The sequence below is a fragment of the Haemaphysalis longicornis genome, unplaced genomic scaffold (genome assembly GCF_048455015.1).
Source record: "Haemaphysalis longicornis isolate Haplotype H1 unplaced genomic scaffold, Haemaphysalis longicornis Haplotype H1 scaffold_10, whole genome shotgun sequence".
NCBI lineage: Eukaryota > Metazoa > Arthropoda > Arachnida > Ixodida > Ixodidae > Haemaphysalis > Haemaphysalis longicornis.
Window position 1 is genome coordinate 99,519,805 of NW_027526204.1, and position 13,622 is coordinate 99,533,426.

General features: G+C 44.7%; 1 protein-coding gene across 2 annotated transcripts in view; it reads left to right on the plus strand.

The window, feature by feature from the left end:
• LOC144158946 (transmembrane protein adipocyte-associated 1 homolog) overlaps positions 1–12,965 on the plus strand; it is a 75,176-nt gene extending 62,211 nt beyond the window's left edge. The window contains exon 13 of one of the 2 annotated variants that reach the window (XM_077690149.1): positions 5,987–12,965. In XM_077690149.1, the coding sequence (XP_077546275.1) occupies positions 5,987–6,196 (210 nt within the window). In that variant the 3' untranslated portion in view covers positions 6,197–12,965. Of the gene's footprint in view, positions 1–473; positions 549–5,986 lie in introns of those variants that run through there. The other variant, XM_077690150.1, reaches the window with a different exon arrangement.
• Positions 12,966–13,622: the final 657 nt, after the last annotated feature.

The following is a 13,622-nucleotide window of genomic DNA, read 5'->3' on the forward strand; positions in this document are numbered from 1 at the left end:
TAGATGTGACGCAAAACGTGTCAGCACTAAAAATGTAGTTATCAGGGTGTCAATAGCATGTCAGCATCCGAGTGACACAACCAAATGCAACCAAAGGCCCGACTACAATTGCCCGGTCATCTTTCCTCGTCATGGCTTTGGTTGGCAGCGACCAATCACACAAACACGATTCTGTAACATCACAGCAACATCGCTGGAAAGTAGCCCAAGAGTCGCCACTGCCTCATATTTGTTTTTGATATCTCGGTTATTTATCCAAACTTCGCAATGATATTCCTATTGTTGTTACGGGGACAAAGCAGTTCTTTCAATGAAGCAAACCTGTGTTTCGTCTTCGTGGCCCCTCTAAGGAAGCGAGTGCTACACTGCCACGTGCTCCCAGTAGCTGTGCCCTAACCCTTTCCCTGCACCTCTCCCCTCCCCCGGCTAATAACCCGGTTGCACGCCCGCTCGCATGCGTCTCCTCCCCACAGCATGCCCCTCACTTCCTGTCCCTCTGAAACCTGATTTCCCCACCACGGTGGCCAAGGGGCACGGCTGTGCGGCAAGTAAGTGCACCCTTTCTCTTTTGTTTCCCCCCGTTTGGCACTCTTGCGTTTTTGCATCGCTTTGTTTGACTGCCTGTGTTTGGTGGTACAGTAAAACCTCGTTTCAAGAGCCACTCAAGGGACCCAGGAAACGTGCCTCTTGTAACCAAGGTCTCTTGTATGCAAAGTTGCTAACATGGCGAACATAGGAAAACCGACCAAACCGCCTTCATTCAAATGTCTCTTATAACCAAGTGTCTCTTGTAACAGTGTCTCTTGTAACGAAGTTTTACTGTAGGGCTGCAGTCGTTAAAACTGCCCTTTTTTTTTGCTTCCCTCGTGGAAGCCCTGCCTTTTACACCGCTCACGCTTTACCCAGCTTTGTTTGCCCAGCAATTTTGCACTAATTTTTCTCGTTACGTTGCAGTTATCGTTTTCTTTATTCCTTCTTTCTTCTAGGTTATGGGGAAGTGACAAAGGAGTGTAGTTGGGGTGTGGCATGTGAGAATGTTAATGAAAGTGCGTTCTTCCCATGGAGCAAAAAAACTGTCGCTAAATAAGCGATGGGATTTCTGTGGGGGCAAGAGGCATGGTAGTAACATGTGTTGGCCTGTGCACAGTGGGTCACTTATTTTAAAAGGAATTACACACTGCAGTGTTGCTGGGGGAATAGATAAAGGCCTCGTGCAGTGAGAGTTCTTTAAGACAACTCAAGTGTGTTGCACTGCGCGGGCTCCGTAGTAATGATCAAGTCTGTTAAGACTGACTGCGGGCACAAAGGCGTTGTGATAAGGATTCTGAAAGGTTGCAAGTAGGGGAATATAAATTGGAGCAAAGGTGTTTGTACAATCTGGGTTTGTAAACTTCATGTGACAAATGGTAATAAACGTTCAATCAAACGTTCAAAAAGGAGCAAAGAGAAGTTGGGGAGTGGTACTCTTTTAAGTGGGCAGCGTAAGCGCACTTTTGAGCTAGATGGCACCAGTTTCGAGGCCCAAGCTTGTTGTTGAGGTGGTGAAAGGATGACGTCAAGTTGGGTGTTTCATGGGCAAGGATGAGAGGGGAAATGTCAGGTGCACATGTTCAGCGCAACCTGCAGTGGTTCATTCAGTTATGGATGGCGAACCAAGTTGTTTGAAAAGTAGATCAGAAGCTTACCAGGCAGGTGACGTGTGCGCATTCACCTGACAGGGCTGCATCCACAAAAGGATGTTGCAATCCATGTTAAAAGAAGGAGCGTAGCTCTGACGATGTTTCATGGCCTGTGAATGGAGACCTTTCAGGAAAGGGTCAAAGTAAACGTTGAGGCAAACCCAAGCATTCCAAGTGGGCTTGAGCTGATGCGCTGTTTGAGTGTAAGTTGAACGAGCTGCGCAGTATGGTTGCCCCATTCTTCAACGAAAACTAACGAGGACAGCAACGAGTATGAAAGAAAAAGAGTGCAAGCGCTGTACTGTCTTTACCTTTTATTTCGTCGTCGTCCCTGTGCCGTTCTCCTGGTATGGGACTTTTCATTGGCTCAACTAAAATGAGCACTTTAATGAGATTTATATATATAAAAAAAGTGGTTTCATTTTGGAGAGTACTATCTGCTTTACATTACGGCTTGACTACCATATTTATTCGAATACAAGGCGAGGTTTTTTCCAAAATCCGTAGTCTCAAAGTCATATCCCACCTTATATTTAAAGCTCAGCTGTATATATATATATATATATATATATATATATATATATATATATATATTGTGGGGTTGAGGAGAGGGGTTAAAGTAGATTGGTTTACTTTTCCCTGCAATAGCAAAACCGGCGACGAGAGAGACTAATCAGTCTGTCTTCTCGTTTCGCCCCGCTAGCAAGCTATCTGCCCCCACCCCGCGGCTGCGCGCTGTACCGCGCCAGCCGCGGCGGGCCGTGGCTCGACGGAACAAAGGAAGCGACAAGTGTTTTCGCTCATTGACATTTATTACAGGATAATAAACATCCACAGAGCATGCAGGCTAGCTGGTTGACGGCGAGGATCTAGTTCCTCGCCAGGGCAATTCAAGGGAATCGAGAGGTTCGACTCACCGCGACAACAGTCATCGCCGGGGCGCCGCCTCAGCGCGCTCACGTTTGCCTCGCTGGGACACCGATGGCAGCCATTGTCGCCCTCCTTTTTGCCCGATCCTCGAAGGAGGGAGGTCAAAAGGCGCATCCTCTCGCCTCGCTTCCCGAGCTCCAACTCCCCCCCGCGCAGCTTGCCTCCCGCGCGTGCTCGCCGGCTTAAAGACAACTCCTACGGCGAGGAGGTAGATCCCCCTCGCCGACGTCTTGCCGAGCAAGTTCCCGCGAGGAGCAAGCGGTGTGGCGAAGCCGAACCAAAGGGAACGCGCTAAGGCCGCGTTCCCACAATATATATATATATGTATATATGTTTTGGTAGGGTGGGGTGTCTCTCCAAACTGCACCCTCACCTTATAATCGGGACCGCCTTATAATCGAGTAAATATGGTACTTTTTACAACAATGCAACATGGTTACGCCATTGGTCAGCCAACTAATGTGAAGGGCATTAGCCAAAGTTGGTTGCTAAACACATTCCTTTAGTGTGTTTAGTTGAATGCTCTGATGGGGCTGGCCACAAATGACACTGGCAACCGCTATTGGATTGTTTGGTGCATTAGCGTGGCTTCTTTTATCTGGTTGGGTTCGAAGGGAAGAGGAAAAGTATGCCTTTAATTCTGCCAGCAACCACCTATGATGGGGCAACTTTACAGTCTTCTGCAGAAAATTTGAAGAAAATTTGATTGTTTAAAAGAGGAAAAAAGGTCACTCATAATCACGTGGCAATGCTTGGATGGCACTCGTGCAGGCAACCAGCCAATTTCTCACCATTGAACAGTGGGTTTTGTCTGTGCGGTTGCTTATTCCAACACACCACTTGCCCTTTCGTCATGGTAACACTAGATGTGCGCTTCTTTCTCGTTCGTTCACAATATGTTGGTCAGATGTACATTGTGGACAGTCTATTGCGAACAGGCAGCTGTCCACAATATGCAATAGTCCACAATAGACAGCTGTCCACAATAGTCATCACAATATATTGTGGGCAGACAGCTGGGGCAACGGTGCCGTTGGACCAATTTGTGAAGCCCACTTTCAGATAGACAGCTTCCGTTGCGGAAGTTCAACTCCCGGCAACAATTAGAGGGGCGAACAAGCGTTGCCGCACTTAAGTGCAGAAACGTTAACAACGTAGTTTTTGTGCAGCACAAAGTGTGGAGCGTTGGTGTCGTCTGCACAGTAAAGCACATCTAGTGCTTTGCTGAGAGCACACTGTATTGCTCTGACAAGCTCAGTGGACTTGTAGTTTGGGGGCCAGGTGCGTTTAACTGTTTACACTTAGTAGGTTCGACTTCTCCTAGTTCCATTTCACGCCTAATGTGTTGCATTTTCCGGGGAAGTCTTGTCTGACCGCATGAAACTGGAACGAGCATTTTTAACAAGAAATCATAATTTCCGGCTTCATTTCTGACTAGATTTGTAGATTCTAGCTTGAATCGACAGCTTCTAAGTAGAAAAATTCTTAGTCTAGCTAGAGACGATTATGTCCAGCTTGCGGGGTTTTTTTTCTTCTAGCTGGACGGACAAATGCTAGCTGGATGTAAATCTCAGTCCAGCTAGAAATGAGCTAGAAACTGAATTTCTACCTAGAAATTTTGCCTATTTCTAGCTAGAATATTTCTAGCTAAAAGAAATTTCTGGTTCAATAATGAAGCTAGAAAAAAACGTATATTTTCACCTGGGATGTTTTATACGTGCAGGTTTCCTTCTGTATAAAAGTGGACTTGAACCGCCTTGGAGGCCTAGAAAACAGGAGTGTGAGGTTGACATGTATTTGTCGCAGCCGGCAGTTTGCCGCTACCTGTTTTGCTCTTACTGGGCTACGCTTGTATGCCTGCGTTACCCCCTCAGCTTGAAAATAGAGGAGACAGCAAAAGGACAGTCTTGAATTACACATATGGTGCAATCGGCAGTAGTGTGATAGTAACATTGTGAGTACACTGTCATACTATGACCGTGAGGAGCTGTTGTCTTTTTTGCTTTCGAGCAGCTGGCAGTAAGCGCTTTCACGTGTGCTAGCTGAAACCCAAACATGGCAGTGCTAGTACTGCTAATTCTCCACTTTTTTTCTTTTACTGATCTTTGAGTAGTATGCAGAGGCAGTGAAGACCTAAGTATCTAGATTGAGCTTTGCTGAAGGGCAGTGCACTGTAACATTGCTGCTTTTTGCGTTTGAAGGTTTTAGCTGGATGTTTCATGATTAAATGTTGTTTATTAGTATTTCAGCTCACCTGCACACTACGCAAGGCCAAAGATGTGTTCCTTTTCTACATGTTTTGGAGTTACTAATTGTTGCCTTGAATGGGGTTTCAGTAGGTCTGGACAGATTTCAGTTCTAGCTCAAAATGTTCCTGTGCTGCGCTTGTTTTAGTTTTTGGGAAAAAATACGTTGCAAAATGGCCCCATCTCCACTCCGTAGATGACGGCGAGGGTGCAGAGTACGGGGACTGGAAATGACATCCGATTTGCGCCCCAACAGTCATTCGATTCGAGCCATGAGTTGCACTTTGATTATTCCCTAAATGAAACTGCAACTCACAGCTCAAATCGAATTTAGCTTGATTTTCGTTCGATGGTGGCGTGCACACGGATGGACGCGGACGGACATTGGGAGGTTGTCCTAAGGTACTCCGCACCGTTACAGGTGAGGGAGTAAGCCGTATGACTCTACGGTACTAACTCACGGTCGTAGCCCAATGGGTAAGACGACTGACACTAACTCTGTCTGGTCTACCAGGCGCAGGCTCGAATCCTGCCGGTGCCTGTGTGGTGATTTTTTGCGATTGTAAATGCTATGCGCACGGACGCACACGGACATTGTCCGGTCCTAAGGTACTCCGCACCTAAAAGGGAGGTCACCAGGTTGAATTGCTGCAGTGGCCACTTTTTTTGATGGAGACGTATTATCAAAGTTCCTGCGTTCTCCAGAACTTGGCTTTTCTTTCCACTCTGGTGCACCTGATCACCCTAGTGAAGCGTTTGACATATTGCACTCAGATTTAATCATTAAAGTTTGCTTAAACGGGGAGTACATTGAGCAGGACCCAACGTGGCTAAATGTAAAACATTGTATAGCTGTCAGAGGTCAGAATTTTGGCTGCTACGGCTGTATTTCTGAGAAAGGCAAGATATGAAGACATGCGTGCATACTGGATTTCATTGTCCTGTACGCTGAGATGAATAGTGTAAATTAATGTGGAACCATTTACCATCGCTTTAAGAACCCCTAGCCGAACGGCCTCCTGTGCATTGAAACATTGAAGCGTTGAAACTTGGCACAAATGAAGTCAGTTCGGCAAACAGTGTACTGTGTCCAGAAATGGCATAACCCGGTCACCCGCGGTGTGTGCGCAGAACAACTCGCTCTACGACAGCACCCACTTCGACGCGGCCAACATCAACCCGCTGTACGCCCAGTCGCTGCAGTCGCCGGACAGCGTCGTCGGATTCGACTACTGCGGGGCGTCGCAGCGGCCCACCTACCAGACCACCATTGCGCCACCCCAGCCACAGGCGGGAGCGGGGGTGCCTCCAGCACTCACCGGGAGCAGCATACCGCGATGAAGACCAGGGTGGAATCGTTTGTAATCTAGCCCTCGGGTGAAGGCAACTGCACAGTGCTTAGTTGCGCTTTGCGTTTCTTCTTCGATGAAGTCTCGCCCAAAGCGTGGCTTCCTAGGCTGCTTCGTAGGCTGACAGAATCGGAAACCTTGTGCAACGTAGTGTCCAGTCAACTAGCCGACGAGGACACCGCAAGACCATCCACACCAACTGGAGTTTGAAATTGACGAACAGTTCACAGGCATCGCGCCCTCGCGTGGCAGGGTGCTTCCAAAGGGCCTGTGTGTGCGCGTGTGTGTATGTGTGACACTGTTTGGGCGCCTCCTTTGGGACGATCTGCGGTTGCGCTGCGTTGGATGCGAACCACGCCCTCTTTACGGGGGTGAACTATGGAGCTTGGACTTACTTGCCACGGAGGTGTCTGCAAGCCATCTCGGCTTGCAAACCCTGGACTGACAGGCATATTTTTTTCTTCCTGACGACGCACTTACCGGTAGTCACCGTGACGGTCTATCCACGATGGTTCCAGTACAAGCAATCCTGTAACCTTTGTGCTTGTTTTCCCAAAGCTTTATTCGTATACAGAACAATCGATGCATCAAATGAAGACATTGAGACTCTCAACGTTGTGTTGAACTGTGTCACTCAGCGTCTTGCTGGGATGCCGTTTGGGCCATGCTTGGTTGGTCAGCTGGGTTAGCCATGTTCTAAAGTGCAGGTGCTTGTAGCTTACCAAACTATTTTAAATAGCATACCTGTATCGATGCTTCTGTGAGACTTCTGCGTAAAGCTGCGCTACAGAAGGTGGGCTGTCGCTCACACCGCTAGAGGACCACCATATTTTTCTGGCAGCAGGAAGAGTGTTGCCTGTGGGACGCTTTAAATAATGGCCACAGGGGAAAGGAAGGTGTGACTTTAGTTTTGTAGTAGCTTGATCTGTAGTATAATCTGAAACGTTCCTGGTAGACCGAACGGGAGGAGCTCAGGCAAGGATTGCAAGAAACTGGTGTGGGGCTCCATTTAGCCGCCGCTTTTGGCACTATTGGTTGGAATATCTGGCATCTTAGGCTTCCAGACATTTTTAATTCCTTCTCTTTCAGAGAAAAGCATGACAATTTGCTGTGAATCAGTGCAGCGTTGGTCTTAATGCAGCATGGGTAATTTGATGCAATAGTGGTGTTTTTTGGGACAAGTTTGGTTGCAGATGGCCTGTAGGGCCACCTGCTGTCGTTTTTGTGTAGTTCATCGTAAAAAAACAACTTCACTTTCTTCTTCCTTCTTTTCTTTTTTTTTTTCAGTAAGGTTCTAGACTATTTCAATTTTGTTAGATAACGCAGACAAATATTTGTTTTGCTATTAGGAATAAGAATGAGTTAGGGTGCTACGGAGAGCTGTTGCATACTTTCCTCACGAACAGTTTCAGGCGCACTCTTTCGTTAAGGGTACCTGAAGCGTTTGAGGTCACTGTAGTGTCAGCCGTTGGTCTCCCTAAACTTCTTGAACAACGATTAATGCTCGCGGTGGTTCGAAAATACTTACTTGGAGAAGCGTTAGGCTTAAGCTCGTACTCTCGACACCAGCAGTCCCAGTGCAATCGTATGGATATCGAAGTGGTTCCAAGCATTTGAGGCTCACGCTAGGATGTTCTAGGTGTGCTTGGGCGATTCAGGTGTGTGTAAAGATAACTGTTGGGCATCTTGTTTTCGTGGTTGCCAACATGCTGCATTTCTCGAAGGAATTCAGCCACGCCGACCGGTCCGAGGGCCGAGTGGGGAACAGGGAGATGCCGTTCCGTCCTTCCGAGTCTGGCAACTGGTCGGCTACTTGAGTGCAATATGATGCAGGCTCTTTCGAAAAGGTTCTGGTTCTGCGCCGGATCATTGCGCACAACAATGCTCACCGAAAGAAGGCATCCCTCTAAGCTGTTCCTTGCTTTGTAGACATCGTGTGAGAGGATCGTGTCTTGGAGGATGTTTCTTTCTTCATGAAAGCGGGCTTTGCGTCAGTACTTGGAAGTGAACGTTGCAGCCGTGAAGCTTACGGGTGGGTGACTGATTATGTAAGCATAGTTTTCTCTGAGGTTTAGAACTAACATGCTGCTTTCCACTATGGTTGGTTGAGAATTTCCGAACCTAGTTTAAGCTTTCTCTCTCGCTCTCAAATAATATTGAATTAATGTATAATTTGTAAAGGTTGAAGACCGCTGCTTGTGACAAGTTCCCGACGTAAAAATTTTGGTATGCCTTTCCGCAGACTGGTGAGCCAAACTTAAGAGCCAAACTTACTTAAGAATTGAGGTTTGGGAACTATTTCTGCGCTCAATTCACCATGTGTAAATAAAATTATCTCTTTTAAAATATAGAATGCCGCATGGAACTTTGCCTTATGGCTGATTACAGGGCTTGTTAAATTTGTTTACTTAATAGAGCACTGAAATTCGTAATTGGTGAATGTTTTATGTATGCAGGCTCCCTACTTAAAATCAAATCCAATGTCCTCGGCCCTTGACCAATGCCGCTTATTGCAATCAAGTCATGATCTGAGTGTGCACAAGTTTTTAAAGGGCACACGAATTTCCAATGTCAGTATTGAGGTGGCATTTCGTCTTCCCCATGAAACGGTTAAGCGGCATCACCGGTTTCACACTGCTTTTTTATTAGTGTTATAATTATTAGCGCATTCCTTAATTTATTGGTTCGGCTTATGAATGTTTAATAATGAGTGTGCAAAACAGCACGCACAGATGTACAACAGCTTGGAAAACGAGAGCAAAAAACTTAGTTAACTGGAAGTGCAAAATTTCAATCATGTGAGATGCAAAGGCAATTAACATGTCAATTAACATGACAGGAAATTAACAAATTGGCTTTTGTGCTGCTACTTTGTTTAAGCATTAGGCATGGCAGGGCAGTGTTGTATTTGAGCACTGAGAACAATTTTACCCACTTTAATTGGCTAGTGCGGTACCGCTAACCAGTGCAGCCATCTTTTCAACTAGTAACTCCCGTGTGTTCAAAAAGGGCGTGTAAAATAAACTGGCGATGGCTGCTGTTAAGACCGTTAGAAAACTGACTTGCCTAAAAACTTGCCCAACATGCCTTGATTAGGCGTAGGCACTTCAGCGCCATCTATGTCCAGTATAGCGAACTACTAAGGGTTTTTCCAGAGCTTTAGTTTATTAAACAGTGGCAGCTCTAGAAAATGGGGGCTAAAACTGAGGTGCTCCAAAAACACGATATTTTGCGAAAAGTTTGCGAAGTATTTTGTTGTCAAGAGTTCGTGGCCTATACCTGGGCTTCCCTGACTTTGAAGTTGAGGTTGGATTATGTGGATAGCATCAACACGTATTAGAGTGCTGATAGCATGAAGGGGGGAGGGGGAGCAGTGGCTTGCTATGACAAGTTCTTGGCAGAAGCTTTTCTTGTTGTTGTTATTATTATTATTATTATTTCAACACTTTTGAAAGCACCACCAGCGTACAGCAGCTGTCGGAAAAAACATGATTTCGTTGTCCTAACAAAAGCGTTGTTTGAATGACAAAATGAGGTTTAAAAACAGGGCAGCTTGCATTGTGAAAACCAATCTTCCGGGGACTGACTGGTCTTACCACATGTGCATTTTGTGTCCTTGTCACGATGTTCAGTTGCTGGATGGGTTAATTTGGCATTTTCGAGAAAAAATAGTTTTTGGTGGTTTCTTAGGTGCAGCTCAAAGCTAAAAAAATGCAGTTAGAAAAAAAAGTTTATTAAAAAAAATGGTTTGCTCATGCAGTTATATTTGTTTGATTGGCAGTTGCTTCACCTTTGTCATGGTGATTTCAACTTCAGAGCAATGCAGTTCTGTTTTAGCTGAACAGAAAGAAAAGCTGTTAGCATTACCATTCTTTTTGTTCACTTTGGTAGCTAGGCAGAAAATGTTGCTTATAGACTTGTGGAGCCGTTAGGCGTCGCGTAAGCACGGCAGGTGGCACTTAAAGGAGCCATGAAGACAAAATACAAGTTGGGTTTATTAGAAAGACTGCTTAGTCCCGATAACAATGATACCAATATCGTCCCACTCTTCAAACAAATAACGGAGATATGAAAGAAAACGTGTGAAGCAGTCGCGACCCCATAGCCGATTTCCCGCAACTGACTTGTCACGATGACACATGGCCGCCTAACTGACTTGTCGCGATGACACATAACTGGACGTCTGTAATGGGGCCTCTAGTTCCACTTGACCGCATCACTTGAATGCTAACGTGCAGTTAACGCACTGAAAATTACGTTTTACTGTTGGCCCGTATGACGTCATTCTTGCTCATAACACGTCACTGTGGCGCAAAATTTGAGAGCTTTTAAATACTTCTTGCTTTTTTTTTTCGTTAGAAAAACATCTTTTGTGGCTGTAATGGAGCTGAGTGGGATGCTGAATCCTAATTCTTTCAAATTAAACAAAGTTGTATTTTCTCTTCATGGCTCCTTTAAGATGGCAAGTGGTTAGCCAGGGGTATTTCAGCCATTACTTCTGGTACTGTTTATTCACAGTAACAACCATATTTATATCTAAGCTGCTGTGTTTTGTCATCCATGCACTTAGAAAAAAATTACACGAGAAAAAAGTCCTGAAATCGTCACAATCATTTGGGGCAGGACTCGCTGCAAGCATAATTGATGTGACTTAAATTAAGATTATTGCTGGAAGTGGGGCCCTGATGTAATTGTAAATGATAGTCAGACGCAGTTTTTATTCCAGGGGACCTCCGTGTTCGCCAAATGCTGTGTAAGCCCAGACGAAGATTCCACAGAGTGATTTGATGCCAATGAAGAACAAATCGTTTATAAGACGGTTCTGTGTATTATAATATAGTGAGTAAGCTGTAGGTCTTCCTAGGGCTCGTCTCGGAGTAGTGGTTTTGGTGCTTGGCATTTCAGCATCTTGTCTCTCACATTAGTAGCATTTGTGGGAACAAACATCCTTTTCAAGGCAGATAATAAAACGCACTTACTTTTTATCACTTACAAAATGTTTATTCTCGACGACTTCATGACTTCATAACCTGGTGGAAGGCTGTACACCTTATCAATAATGGTTTAAGGCTTTGTTCTTTTATTATGAAGTCTTTATTAAGCTGCTCCACAGGGGTTGTAGCAAGCTGTCGCGTGGAGTAAGAAAGTTTGCCAAAGATGTTTGCAAATAGCGTGACCTGCTTGCTAGTCGACACATTGGTTGATGTTTTGAATTAGGGCTGTTGTTTTTTTTTGTTTTTTTTTTCTGCTTTATAGTCGATTATTATTTTTATCCTGTTCTTAATCTCGCCTGAAAGCATGACACTCCAACATGTACTGTGCTGATATTTTTACTCCCACTGTGTGCTTTAAAAGGCATTGGAATTTTTCTTTTCTAACATTTGGCACTGTCTCTATTTTTCTTTCTTTCACATCTGTCACCATCTGTTTAATTGCTTGCCCGAAAATGTTTGGGCAAGGCGCCACTATGATGATGTCAAGTTCAGATGGCTTGCCGTTGCGGTGAAAAAATGAACCTTGTTAGTTTGCTCTGTTCCCATCGCAAAGAGATGCTACCCTCAAGTGTTGGTGTTGATGGTACAAAGCTTCGAAATGCAACATCATTCTACGACGAGGCAATCTCATCTCTTAGTCAAAATGCTTCAAATTTACTTGCATTAGCCAGTGTCCTAAATTTTGAACAAATTGCTACATTCAGAGCAGCAGTCTGTGTTCCAAATTGCTTCTTTATGGTTTTTCATTTTTTGTTTTTATCGCTGTATAAGAGTGGTTGTGAGTAATTTTCTTGTTATGTTCTCGAGGTACACAGTGAATGGATTATGAAGCTCTGCCGACTGACCTTACTGTCCATTCATTCAATCGTAGCTGTGCAGATAGTGCACAAACATTTGCCATTTTTGTTGCCACTTTGTTAGCATTGCTGGCGAAGCTCTGGCAAGGTTCCCTGGATTTTGAGAATTTTTTTCCAGTTATTTCACGCATTCAAAGTAAATGCCCCAAATTTTGTTAATGGATATTATTTTAATACAAGCTTACGGTTGTGCCCAAGTGCAAGCATGGTGGTTTTTCGTGAAAGCGAAATTGAATTCATCGCGGCATCCTTGTCATTACTTGCGTGACTTACCACTGCAGTGATGAAGCCATCTCGACATAATTCTGGTGATTCTTTTTGTGTACTATTTCCTTTAAACTTGCAAATGCTTGAGATTGATATGTTTAGGACAGCCTGCACCTACTGCAATTGGTGATTTAATCAGAGCAGTTTTTGCTTTGTGAAACCAATTGAGCAGTTTTAACAGGAAACTGACTGCTGAGAAACCGTCTCTCCTATTGTCATCAAACCTGAACTTTGTCGTCACGGCGGTGAATTTTTGCGTATTTTCTTAAGCGTCACAATGGGAGAGGTGAACATTCCATTTTAAATGCAGCTGCTTTCTAGACACACCGTTGATGTCTGATGTCTCCCATAATGCTGGATATATGGTGGGCCTTGACAAACAGAAGTATTGGTTGTACATAAATCTTTGTTCAGTTTGTTTGTGCTTTCAATATGTGCTATGTTCCTATGGTGGCATCCCTTGTAGCAGGGCGTGCATTTTTTTTTTTTTAAGGTCGGGACAAATCTCCTAAGTGTGTTGATTGTGCGTGCATCTTAATTATTGAGCGTGTGTTCCCAGGTTGGGAGAAAGAGGGTTGTTTGTGGACCTATCTGTATTGGTGATGTAAGAGTGGAAAATAGATTATTATTTTGTTGGGCGTAACCTCGTGAGGTGTCGTCACTGAGTCCTGTCTGTACTGTAGTCACTGGCAGCTTAGTAAACATGGCTGAACTGGAGGCAGATTGCCCGTTCTATGTAAAAAGACAGACTTCTGGGGCACTACTGGGAACCTAACTGTTGGTCTTAAAGCTGGATGAAATATCATCCAAAAACCAATAATGATATGAAGTGTAAGGAGTGTCGTTCTTTTTACGACTTTGGCGTTGCACATAGAAGCCCTGAAGGCCTCTGTAAAGGTGTTTATTTTTCTGTTAAGTTCACATTTAGCACTGCAGTTTCTACATATCGCCACACAGGGCTCCGAGGTACAGTATAGCCCACTTATAACGAATCCGGTTTTAACGAAATTGCGGCTATAACGAACAAATCTTCGTTTCCCATTAGCATTTGTATAGGCTACATAGATTCTGTTTCCAGATATAGTGAAAAGCGGATATAACGAACTGACCTCAGTTTCCCAATGTATTTGTTATAAGCGGGCTCGACTGTACCAATGTGTGGATGCAGTGGTGAGGCAGGCGTCAGCTCTGACAACAGCGTGTAGAAGAAAAAAAGACGGCCTGGTGAATAAAGTGTCTGCAAATTGTTTTTTCATAGCTAGCAGTGTTCCAACTAGCACTAGGCTATAATGACGTGGCG